This window comes from Dermochelys coriacea, chromosome 4 (assembly GCF_009764565.3).
Source record: "Dermochelys coriacea isolate rDerCor1 chromosome 4, rDerCor1.pri.v4, whole genome shotgun sequence".
NCBI classification, from domain to species: domain Eukaryota; kingdom Metazoa; phylum Chordata; order Testudines; family Dermochelyidae; genus Dermochelys; species Dermochelys coriacea.
In genome coordinates this window covers 72,104,488-72,117,446 of record NC_050071.1, presented here as the reverse complement: position 1 = coordinate 72,117,446, position 12,959 = coordinate 72,104,488, and the positions used below count along the sequence as shown (strand labels likewise).

The 12,959-nt window shown below is 38.0% G+C and overlaps 1 protein-coding gene and 1 long non-coding RNA gene across 10 annotated transcripts in view; one reads left to right on the top strand and one right to left on the bottom strand.

The window, feature by feature from the left end:
• The window catches only part of LOC119855319 (kynurenine/alpha-aminoadipate aminotransferase, mitochondrial-like), a 44,748-nt gene extending 31,798 nt beyond the window's left edge, over positions 1-12,950 (top strand). For 6 of the 9 annotated variants that reach the window (XM_043513381.1, XM_038401103.2, XM_038401107.2 and 3 more), the window contains one exon: positions 880-2,181. In XM_043513381.1, the coding sequence (XP_043369316.1) occupies positions 880-921 (42 nt within the window). In that variant the 3' untranslated portion in view covers positions 922-2,181. Of the gene's footprint in view, positions 1-879; positions 3,735-4,406; positions 4,752-11,862 lie in introns of those variants that run through there. The other 3 variants (XM_043513377.1, XM_043513378.1, XM_038401109.2) reach the window with 3 other exon arrangements.
• LOC122459899 lies at positions 6,845-8,641 on the bottom strand. Its single transcript, XR_006280869.1, has 3 exons — positions 8,577-8,641; positions 7,554-8,339; positions 6,845-6,956 (listed from the first exon to the last, which is right to left on the bottom strand). It is a non-coding gene; the product is annotated as an uncharacterized LOC122459899 (long non-coding RNA).
• Positions 12,951-12,959: the final 9 nt, after the last annotated feature.

Here is a 12,959-nt window from a genome sequence, read left to right as displayed (position 1 = left end):
ATTCCTTATTATTAAATAAGCTCAAAATGACCAGTATCAGGCTTCCCCATTATTCTCACATTCAGTTTCTCCTGAGTAGTCAGTTGCACATTGGAGATGGTCTCTCCTCCAATTCAGTCTCTCTATACTTCATGATTTAGGAATTAATATATGTTATTTAAGAACATCTTGGATATAATATTTGTATTTGTGATTAAGTGCACATCATTGTATAGAGGGAGTGGGGAGCAATTAGCTGCTCAGAGTATAGCATTCCATTGTTTCAATGCTTTGAGAATTTTCCTGTGTCTTTACTTCAGTCATTAAGGTGTGTAACTGATGTCTAGTTATGTTTCTCCTTTGTTGGTCATCCCTTTCATCATTACCTAAAGAATTTCACAATCATATTGTCTCTAGTCAAATTGCATCTTGCTGGCATTGCACATGACTTTGATTTTACACCTCTCTTCCTCCTTTTCTCTCTCCTGTATGAGATTGTACCCCTCTGTATTACTGTTGCAGTTATGAGAATCCTTCTGCTAGGGTTCATTAATGCCCACTAGATTATAGATGCCGTGTTGTGACATAACAATACTCTTGTCGATTAATATATTTGTCCTTCTGTTTCAAAAGAACTCCATCTTTTCTTCTAATTTTTTATGTTGAAAGAACATGCCAGATTATTTAAGTGGAAGCTCTCCCCACTTTCTTGAACACTTAACACACTATTAATATCAAATTGAATAGGGAACCCAAAGCTTTACAATAAAGTACTAAAACTTTACACAGCTGGGTTCACCTGTGGTTAAAATAGTTTCAGAAATTCCACTTAAGATTTAGCATATTGCCTGCTTATCTAATGCTGCGATGTGAACATTAACCATCTTGCTTTCACTGTAGGCTTTTCAAAGGCTGGCTGAGCTTATAAAAGAAGCTGTATGAAGAGAGCAAATGAAAACCATCTAGCAAATTAAAAGTCTCCTTCAAAAATCTGCACCTTAATTAAAAGAGGATTTTATAATGACATTTAAGGAGCAAGCATGGATAGAAGATCACCAAAAGACCTCAGAACATGCCTTTTGATAGAGAGTGCAGAAAATTATAGTTTAATTAGAAATGATCTCATTCAACCTATTAACTCCTTTTTATGACAGGCAATATCATATAAAAAGACTATTATTCCAAATTATAATGCAGCTATAGTATATGGTTATGTGCATAATAGCAATAATGTAGTTGAAGTAAGAAGATATCATTCCATTCTAAATCACTCTTCATTTTCCTATAACTTCCTCAAAATTGTGCCGAATCTTCTCACACCAGATCTTTTCCATTTTATTTTAAATGGAATTTTAAAAGAAGGTTTGAACAAAATCTATTCAGTCACTTTGAATTATTGGTGGAGGGAATACCTTTTCTACTTAGTAAATAAAGGCAACTTTTGAAATAACTCAGGGATGAACTACAGAACTTTTGACTTGGCATGGGACATGAGTGACATATGCCATCCTTGCTAAATTTGGCTGGGAAAGGACCTTGAATTAAAATAGTTAATTTTTAAAAATGGCATACTTGGTACAGTAAATTATCTTCTTACTTCAACTACACTATTGCTATTGTGCACATAACCATATACTATACATATGCTATTTTTAGGTGCACATTTCAAACTGGGAAAACTGTATTGATCAGAAAGTGTTTCACTGAAATTGCTCAGAACCCTTTTAACCCAACCCCTCCTAAACCCTAAAATCACATTGCACTAGCAAATTATGTTGTTTTAATTTTTGCACTTCCTTTTGTCTCTCTATGTGGATTCTGGCTATAAAAGTGTGAAGATCAAAGTATGAAACTTACTAATGTTTGGTCAAAGTACATTGACTTAGGCATTTTTAAAAACTTAAACCTGAGCAACTGCAATTAGACTCTGGTTACAAATAAAAGGAAATTAGTTTGCACTTTTTGGCATGGGACAGTTTAATTTGGTCTGAACCACCTGAGTAATGTTTTAGACATGGCTTCAGACTGTAAGCTCTTTGGGGCAGGGGCTGTGTCAAGGCTGATTCCCCACTCTGGCACTTCAAGTGCTGAAGGTAGGGACCTGTAAGGATTTTAAAATTTAATACTGGCCACCCCAGGCTTGTATTTAACTCACAAGTTTACAGCTTCTCTCTGACCTTGGATGGGTAGATGCTGCCACCACCCAATTGCAAAAAACCCCTTTGGACCCAGGAAGAAGCACTTGGGATACCCTCAAGCCCTTTCACCCCCGTCCGGGGAAGAGCTGAGAAAGAAAACAAAGGAAGTCGGTTGTAGCCACCAGCTAATTAAACAACATATGCACAAACCTCTTAGGACACCAATCCTGTTCTTAAGAAAGGTAAATTTTATTAAAAACAAAAAGAAAGAAAAAAGAAACTAGGCTTTTGCTAGATTTAAAAAACCTACTTACAAAAATTAAACATCAAGAATAGCCTCCTTGAGGTCCAGCTTAAGGGTTACAAGCAAAACAAAAGCATTTGGGCTTAGCACAGAGTAGTCCACAAGCCTTACAAAATAAAAGAAATAAATCTAATCACGTCTTTCTAGACATTTCTGATCTACTTACATATCTGGGTTTAAATAAGTAGTTCTAGACATGATCTGATGATTTTCATATCTGGCTTTTAGCTTCTCACAGCATAACTGCTCCCTGTTCCCCTCTTTCCAGAAGAACACCACACACAGACAAAGGGAAGTTTTTTCCCAATTTTAAAAAGTTCTAGCCCTCCCATTGGCTCTTTTCATCAGATGTCCACTCCTTTCCTTTTATCTGTGGGCTTGTTAACCCTTTACAGGTAAAGCAAGTAGAGAACATCTACTGAGAGGAATTTTACAGCTAACTGTCTGGCTGGGTGTCCATAAAAGGGAGCTACCCACCTTCATTTATCACAGCCTGTCATTCACTATATGTTTTAACCATGCCTAGTGCCCTTGGGCCCAACCAGGTTGGGCCCTTTAGGTGCTACTAACAATATAAATGTGTATTATTAATAATAGAGTGAAATGTGAGGGTCTTACTCCCCCTCTTTTCTCAATCACATATATTAATGTTGAAAGGCTATTCTTAGAACATTAGTTTTTTGTTAGCTTTCAAAGGGCAAATATTTGAAATCTCAAAGCACACATGAAATTTAGAAAATATAGTATATGGTGGAATGAGGTGACATACCTAGTTAATAAAAATAAGTGAGTTTTATTTAACAAGGAAATAAACGTCAATGACATTTTAAACTGATTTTTCTGGATGAATTGCTTTCTTTATTAAACAATTCAAGTAAAAATGTTTGACTAAAAGTACCAAGTATTAGTCACATAAGTAAGGCAGAAAATTTTTGTTTTCTGACTGTGATGAAACATCTAAAATGATGCTAACATCCTGACAAATGCAAAGCTGCTTGAATGAACAATGGCAGTCAGGTTATCTGTGTGCTTATTGTCTCACTGAGCTTCTCAAAGCATGAGTCCTCATCTTCTGGGATAGAACATTCAAGAGAATTAAAGGTTCCTGGATGAAATCAGCTGGAGATGGGGGTAAAATACCAAGCAACAGTTACAGGCAGATGAGAAACTAATAAGGCAAATGGGATTTATTATTAAATCTTATTACAATAGCATGTAGCTTTATTTTGTCCTAATTGAATTTTTACATTGTGGGACGTTTTTATCTGTTTTGTTAAGGTAATTGGCAGAAAATAAAGTATAAATAAAAACTCTGTTATACAGTCATTGTTTTATTGACATTCTGAATTTGCTCTGAAGTGATCCTCATGATAATGCCTATATTTTAAAACTAGTGCCAGAATAATACATAAGCACACAGAGGCTTTTAAAAGGTAATATACACCGATTACTCAAGAATTGAGAAGTATGGATACGAAGAGGTACTCTAGAGTAAATGTGATTGCTGTGAACAAAATATTAAAGTAGCTTATTGCACTTGTTGTATCATTGATATTAGTGGAGCTATTTGCAGAGTAGAGAGCAAAAGTATCAGAATATGGCTATGATGTTGCACTCCATATGCCTATGAATGTGAATATGATGTTACTGGAATATGTTTTATGCAAAAGATCTCTTGTAAGGTATCATTACAAATCTTATAATTGACTGAATGTGTTCATCCTATTTGTTTGCATGTATTATTTCTATGTCTGGAGTTAGGAGAATAAGATATAAATTTGTATCACTGATGTAAACATATTAAGTGAAGGCCATTAAGGGTGCTCCAGAAACAATCAGTTGTAAATGGCCTTAGTTACTTGAAAGTCTTCCTGTGTACGTTTGGGCCAGTCCTTAGGGAATGGAGACAAGGGGGTCTTACAGTGACATGTGACTGTGTCACCTGATAATGAAATCCATCTTAAATCTGGTACTTTTCCTTTTAGAAGGAGGGATAGGGACCCAGAGAGACGAGATTCCTGCCTTGTGCCAAAGCTATAAAAGGGGGTGGAGCAGGACAAAGAGGCGGCCAGTCATGAGAAAATACCTGCTTAACACCTGAGATATCTACTGGAACTAACAAGGACTGTACCGGGGAAAGGATTGGCCCCAGACTAGGAAGGAGTCTAGTCTGTGAAAGATGCTTATTGGAAATCTCTGAGGGTGAAATATTACCTGTAATCAGTTTCTTAATGCATTAGGCTTAGACTTGGGTGTTTTGCTTTAGTTTGCTTGGTGACTTACTTTGTTCTGTCTGTTATTTCTTGAAACCACTTAAATCCTACTTTTTATACTTAATAAAATCACTTTTGTTTATTAACAAACCCAGAGTAAGTGATTAATATCTGGGGGAGCAAACAGCTGTGCATATCTCTCTATCGGTGATATAGAGGGTGAACAATTTACGAATTTACCCTGTATATGCTTTATACAGAGTAAAACAGATTTATTTGGGGTTTGGATCCCATTGGGAACTAGGTGTCTGGGTGCTGGAGAGGTAACCTGCTGAGCTGTTTTTGGTTAAAGTCTGCAGCTTTGGGGGCGTGGCCCAGACCCTGGGTCTGTGTTGCAGCAGGCTAGCGTGTCTGGCTTAACAAGAAAGGGTTCTGGAGTCCCAAGCTGGCAGAAAAAATGAGCTCAGAGGTAGTTTCAGCACATTAGGTGACAGTCCCAAGGGGATCTCTGTGACCAAACCCGTCACAATGGCCCCTAAATTTGAAATCAGTCCAGCATTACAGCACATATCTAAATGATCGGGTCTGATAGAATAATTCACTATGTCTGACTGAGTTTTGTATCTTGTATGTTTTCTTTCTTCAGCAGCTAAGACTATTGTGCGGTAACATCATCAGTGTCCTCTGGGACCAGTGAGGTATTATTCCAGAAGCCCTGAAATAAATTCTTTATAGGTGCAAATCAGAAGGTGTTTCATTTCTGCTCAATTTGAAACACAAGAGGTAAAAATGAAGTGCTTTGACAAATGAATAATAACTGTGCTAAAGACTGACGGTCACATAGCATCTTTTATCTAGAGATTAGACATTTTAAAAGATGACTTACAGGATGCAGGGCTATAGAACTGTATACAACCCATCTATTTCTTTGTAGCGTATTAACATTCTTGGTGTATAATGTTAAATTTGCTAATCTATCAACCCCTGATAAACAATTATCTGGCTTATTTTTCAGCCAATATCCAATTAAAAATCATGTAATCAGCCACTCACTTTCCTTTGGAAGATCCCTTCCAGTGACAGGCTTTTGGCATTCTGTAGGCGTGATCATTGTCATGTAGTATCTGTTGTTTCCTCCACTGATGAAAGTAGACTAGTGATGTTTTTTTGGTAACAAATTGGCACATTGCTAAGTTACTCTTTACTTTTTAAGCCATTGGCACCAACATTTCTTTCACTGGATGTTGATGGGCGAGTCCATCTCTAATACTCTCTCCTGGGTAAGGTCAGTTTAAGAGTGCTGTATAAGGAACACTGAAGCATGCAAAGCTGTACCTGCTGTGGGATTCCGTATATTCTCTTCTCCATTGGTGCAGTAAATCTTATTAGCACTAGGTCAATACACACTGGTGAACAGATATCCTGGCAATTAAGAGACCCTGTTGTGGTGCTTTAACTCTCTGGAAACTAACTAATTTCCAAATGGATGTTAGCTGGTAACTGGCTGATTTCCAAGGTTAGGAGGTGGTTACTATGCCAGGGAGATCTTAGGGTTTCTGGTCTCTGAGAGATGAAACTGGGCTGGATTCCTGATGGAAGTTTATTGTCTGGTCTGTTTGGGGGGCTGTGTGCTAAGCACAGTGGCCTGCTATGCAAGGCTGAGAGCTTCCTAACAAGGCTCTAGCCTGCCATCCTTTGAGCCCTAATCCCTTTAGAATCCCTTGACGAGGGGACTGGGCTAACTCAGAGAGGTGGTAGCTCGGTCGACGAAAGAATTCCTCCATTGACTAGAGCTGTCTACATTGGAGATTAGGATAGCTTAACTATGTCTCAACGGTGTGGATTTTTCACACCTCTGAGAGCTGTAGTTATGCCAATATAACTTTTCTTTATATCATTATACTGTGATGCACACGGTCCCTTTAAATCAGGGGATCTCAAACTTTTTCGCAGTGTGGCTGGCCCACATCTTAACAGAAAGATTGTCTCTTGGCCTTCATACCATCTACACAATTGTTCAGCCTGTCTTCCCTCCCATTTGCTATTACGTCAAATCTCTACAGTAGCTTCATATATTGCTTACATGAAAAAGTAATATTGCAAAGGTATTTCATGTATTGCTAATTGTCTCTTAGCAGCTGGAAACAAGGAAGAGAGCCAGCAGCACTATGACTTGTCTTAGACCACTGATTTTTCAGTGAAATAATTGAAGTGCTTTGCTGTATTGGCCCAGAGTGTTCAGCACCTTTCAAGTTTGAACCGCATACAACCACTAGTTGGGCGACATACCACCAGAAGCCCACAGACCTCAGCTTTAGATAACTAAAGATTTGCAAAAAGAAAAGGAGTACTTGTGGCACCTTAGAGACTAACAAATTTATTAGAGCATAAGCTTTCGTGAGCTACAGCTCACTTCATGGGATGCATTTGGTGGAAAAAACAGAGTGGTGATTTATATACACACACAGAGAACATGAAACAATGGGTTTATCATACACACTGTAAGGAGAGTGATTACTTAAGATAAGCTATCACCAGTGGGGGGAGGGAGGGGGGGAAAGGAGGAAAACCTTTCATGGTGACAAGCAAGGTAGGCTATTTCCAGCAGTTAACAAGAATATCTGAGGAACAATGGGGGGTGGGGTGGGGGGGAGAAATAACATGGGGAAATAGTTTTACTTTTTGTAATGACTCATCCATTCCCAGTCTCTATTCAAGCCTAAGTTAATTGTATCCAGTTTGCAAATTAATTGTGTGTGTATATAAATCTCTCCTCTGTTTTTTCCACCAAATGCATCCGATGAAGTGAGCTGTAGCTCACGAAAGCTTATGCTCAAATAAATTTGTTAGTCTCTACGGTGCCACAAGTACTCCTTTTCTTTTTGTGAATACAGACTAACACGGCTGCTACTCTGAAACCTAAAGATTTGCAGTTAGATAACCTCACTGTCTGTCAAGGTATTTCTTATCATGAAGTGTAAAGTAGTACAGGGAAAATTTAAGGTACTAAAATAAGATAATGTATTTATTTTAGATTAAATTGGCACCTCTTTACTTTAAAAATTATACATGAAGGAAGCTGGACAGTGTCAGCTAAGCTTATCAGAAGGTGGTGGTTATGCAAAGTAACATTTAGGGTATCTTTGGGAGTGGTTGTAAGTGGGGCCTCAAGGAGAGCTTGCTGAATTTGTCCTGTTATATTAGACAAAAAACAGTCTAGTCCTGGTAATAAAAGCAAAAATCACTTTCATTGTTTTGAATATTTCAAAAGGTCCAGACTGCATCATTTGAATCAAAATATTTTTTAATTTGCAATAAAGCTAGTTAAAAATAATTTGATGGTGTGATACTACAGTCATTTAAAGATAGTTAAAACAGCTTGAAGTATCCCACTTTTGCCAGCTAAGCCTTGATGTAGCAGTAACCAGTTTCTAGATCATAGAGCCATACTAGGAAGCATTCTGATACAATAAGTGCTATTTTATTTGTTATCACACAGTGCTCTTTTCAATGGTTTTTTATTTCATTGTTTTATACTCTTTAACATGTACGAACAAACCAGATAATAAAGTTTTGTTTCGTTTTTAAAAAGCATCCTCCTGATTTCTATGGGCAGATCAAGCAGAGTTCTGTGGTTAATGTGCTATCACCTTCATGATCCATACATAGGTATCCCAGAGAAGGTTTGAGTGATCAAAGTTATACCTCAAAAGAAAAAAAAAAGTACTAATATTCTGAATTGCCTCTTGTTGGAATTATTATTATTTATTATGCAGAATATTACCAGGATGGTAATTTAACCATAAATTCTTTGTTAAATCCAAAGGCCAAATGGTATTTATACAATTGCTCTAAACATGACGGAAAAGCCTAAATAATTAAGCAGTTTACTACAGCCAAATGATAACAAAACATTTATAAGCATTTGATTAAGATACTTACAAATGGGCTAAAGCCAAAGGTACTTAGACCCCAGCTCCAAATTGTTCAGGCAGGTATAAGTAATGACCCTTTAAGAGTTTACTTTTTTATACCCTTTAACAAACAAGTGATGTCATTGCGAATTATTGGACCTTAGCTAAGGCCAGATGAAGGAGATTCTGATGCAGACAATTATTTACTGCACCTGGTACCCAATTAACTGTGTTTTATTTCTATCACTTTAGGTCAAACCTTTCTCCAGCTGTAAAAGATAAACCAAGAGAGCCTTTTAGCCCTTCTTAGGGAAAAACTTTCAAAACCTAAGCTCCAAAACACACATGTGCAAAAGATATTACATATGAAAAGTATGTATTTGTGTGCACAAATATCTCTGTGTATGAATATTTACCCAATTTGAAAATGCAAATGGTTGTTTCATGAATACAAATACTGGTCTGCATGTCCACTCACTTTTGAGAGAGAGAGAAAGAGAGAGAGGCCTGAGTTTTTAAAGTTTGGCCCTAGAGATCTAATGCCTCCTAATCAGCTAGCCCAGAGTTAATGTAGATTCCAGATGAGCTTCCAAAGATGTAGATTGCTTCAGAGTGTTGGTATAATTGCAGTGATTTTTTAAAAAAATTCTCTCAACTGTGGCAATGTGCATCAACTGGCTCATAGTCAGAGGCAGAGCAGTGAAGGAGCATAGACCCACATTAGATTTGGGTGAACTATGGTTTTAAATTGAGTTGGAATATTAGTATGAGCAATAGGCTCAAAACATGGACCAAAAAGACTGAAATCATGAGAAAGAAGAGTTATGTTAAACTTGTTGTGACCCTTCAAAATACCAGTATTATCTTTTTTCTTAGATGCTGCTGTTCTCTGAGCAAGTATATAACACTAGTAGCTCAGATCCCAGTTTCTGTGTGAGAGCTTTCAACAGAGCAGGCGATTGCAGTTAACCCTGCTTAGCAGCCCCAAGGTGAACAAATTAATCTGATTTGTTGTTCATATGAAGGTATTCACATTCAGACAGCATTCTGGCTTGCAGCCCTCTTTTTCTCATTTTTTTCTGCCAAGGTAAAATTTGCAACTATCTATTGCACAGCATTATGCCTGATGCATTTTTTCTCATAGGTTTAAAATCTCAATGTTAAACAAGTCCATTGGTGCCACAGTTACAAATTAGAGTTGATTTTTGGGATGTGCACATCATTCCCCTTTGTGTTAACAGAAATTACATGCACATGTTGACAGAAACAGCTGCACAGTTTCGCTTTTACTTCATTGACATAACATCCCTCCGGATGATTTGTGTCTGACCAAATGTCATCTGGGTAGGTTATGTGACAAAGTTATGTGACCCTCCATGGGTCCCGCATTTCCTGGAGGATTTCGCTAGCCTCAGAGGCTCACTGTGACCCTCCACGTAACCCTTCTTTCTCTAGAGACAAGGGTCACAATCTACTGAGCCATTTTTGTCATAAGCCAGCAAGGGAGGTGAGGAGAAGTTATCCTTCTTTGCACAGTCTCTGTTATCTCCCAGTCTCAGTGATTAAACAGGGGGCAAAGCGAGGGGGAGGGGAGGAGCAAGGGCCCATCCTCTACTCTGGGCTCCAGCCCAGGGACCCTAATAGTATCAGCTATGGTAGCTGACCTTTTAGAAACATGACATGTACAATTCCCTGGGCTACTTCCCACACAGCAGCCCTCACGTCCTCAAGCTCCACTTCACCCTTACCTCAGGGCCTCCTTCCTTGTACCTGATATGGTGTGTACTACTCAGCCTCTCCAACAGCGCAACTTCTTCCCACAGCTCCTGACATGCACCCCCACCTGACTGACTGGGAGGCTTTTAATTAGTTTCAGCCAGCCCTGATTGGCTTCAGGTGTCCCAATCAACCTAGCCTTCTCCCTGCCTTCTTAATTGGCCCCAGGTGTCTTAATTGACCTGGAGCAGCTGCCATTTCACTTATCCTGGTACCAGGGATTTGTTTAGCCTGGAGCTAATATATCTATCTCCCACTACTTTTCTATAGCCATCTGGCCTTGCCCCGTCACAGTTAATTCACAGTATGTATCTGGTGAATTTACAAATCAGTAGCAATTCTCGGATTCCCATCTTCCACTCCGTTTACTCCCTGAGCAATGGCAAGTATCACATTGTAACGTCTAGCAGCACCATTTGTGGTTAGACTGCTTTTCAAGATGCCCTTGGGTTCAATATTTACAAAGAAAGTGCTCTCTAAAACTGCTTACTCAGACCACAGCCAACCCAAGGATTACGCAGCTATCTAGTTTGCACAGTAGGACGAAGCAGGAAAAAAATTAGGTGGATAGAAGTAAAGATAAGCAGGCAAAGAGGAAATGAAATCAAATGATTTATGAAAAATGTTCTACAGTGTCTTTAAATACTGAGCAGAGAGCTAGTGGGCAATCCAGTGTATCTACAACAGTATTGTGTGTACAGTTTTTCACATTAGGATGTCTGAACAAAGTATTAAATTTGATGAAGACAAGATGCAGTCATTATTGTGAGAGAAGAATAAATCTGTTACTAAGAAAAGTTAAATATTAAGAGCAGGGCAGGGACCATCTAGACTATATTCTCTGCTGACAGCAAGGCACTTAAACACCATCAGCAAGGCATGGCCAAAATGTAAAACCAAATCAATTAGTCACTTGGCTCCATTTTTCCAAGTTCCAACTTCATCACATTGTCTACAAATCTGGCATATTTCCTTTTGCTACAGAACACAAGAATGCACAATAGAGTATGCTGCATTATCATAAAGTTTAGCATTACAGTTTTTATTCTCAAATAATAATATTCAAGTTATTATTCTCAAATAATAAATCAATTAATTTGAAGCAGCTTGTCAAGTGAATAGTCTTATTTCAGTGATTCTGGGTCCTGCCATCCTTATTCAATCCATCGTCTACTGACATACTTCTCAGCTTACCTGGGCCCTTAATGAAAGGACTCAGGCTCCAATATAACAAAGCACTTAAGACCACGATTAAATCCATTCCTATTCAACAAAGCACTTAAGCATGGATAAAAAGGTTCTATTTTTAGTCAGGTGGGATTATTATGCACATATATGAGTATGAGTCATCAGACTTCATATTTATCACTTTGAATTTCTTGCTAACACTGGACCTCAACCTGCCAGTGCTGAGTTCCCTCAGCATATCCTGAAGGATTAGATTCAGTGGGATAAAATTAGTACTAGCCTCTCTTTTCTAAAGAAATTATTGTTTTTTTCTTAAAATAATGTTACTGGTCTTTGTTGTTTTATTTTAGGCTTTTCAGAGGCTGGCTCAGCTTATAAAAGAAGCCACATGAAGAGACAAAAGAAAAGCCTTCAGTGCACTAATAGGGTTTTCAGAAAACAAGCATCATTTGAAGAGAGTGTCCATTTTTATGTACTTATAAAAAATTACTACACATCTTGTGTTTCCACAGTTCTTAGCTCTTACAAGAGTTTATCTCAAACTACTTTTACAGTGATGGTATTTAATTGTGTTAATTCTAAACTCGCTCTTGGATTATACTCTTACAAACACATTAAATGAACTAAACATTTATTTGACCTCAGATGGTTAATAATTTTGCTATTTCTAAAACCTTATTTTTTCAGCATTTAGTAACCTTATGGAGTTTGTACCTGGAGCTCATTATGATGGTGCTGATATATTTCGTATCAAGGATCTTGTTCCTGGTTATACTTGTGTTTCTTCTGCTGTTATGTAGCTGTGAAGAACAGTGTGAGGTTCAGGTTACATTTATTTATTTTGTAGACTTAACTGAAAAGCACGAACTGGAGCCTCTATGTATCTGTACAAAACACAGGAAAACTATACTGACTGAAAATTCAGAAAAGGGCTCTGAATCGACTCTTCCCACCTAGACCCCGAGCCCAACCCTCCAGGAAAAGCCAGGGAAAACAGGGAAACTTTAGATCATGCCTGGATGGTTTAAAAAAAACACAGTAAATAACAGGCTCTGTCATACTGGCATGGGTGCATTCTAAAGTCAGTGACCTTCACTAAAAAGGCCTTGCCACATGTCTATTTAACCCTTCAGCTAAAAAATTTCATTGGGAACAGTGCTTTAGGGAAATCAGGCCACTTGGTAGTCTCAATTTAGAAACCCATTTATGAAAATCTTGACCTAAAATCTGTATTCTGCTGTTGCTATTGAAAGGAAATTACCTCCTGAAATGGGGAGCTGGTTTCATGGTTGTATAGGAACAGGAAACCTGTTCAGTTTCTATTGTTCAACAGCTGGGGTGACTCTTCTTTGTGCTATTGTTAGCCTTGATACACTGTAACACCTGCTGTGCAGAATCCACTTAATAGGAGCCCCAGAAATTTATATCTACAACATAGGAAAAATGC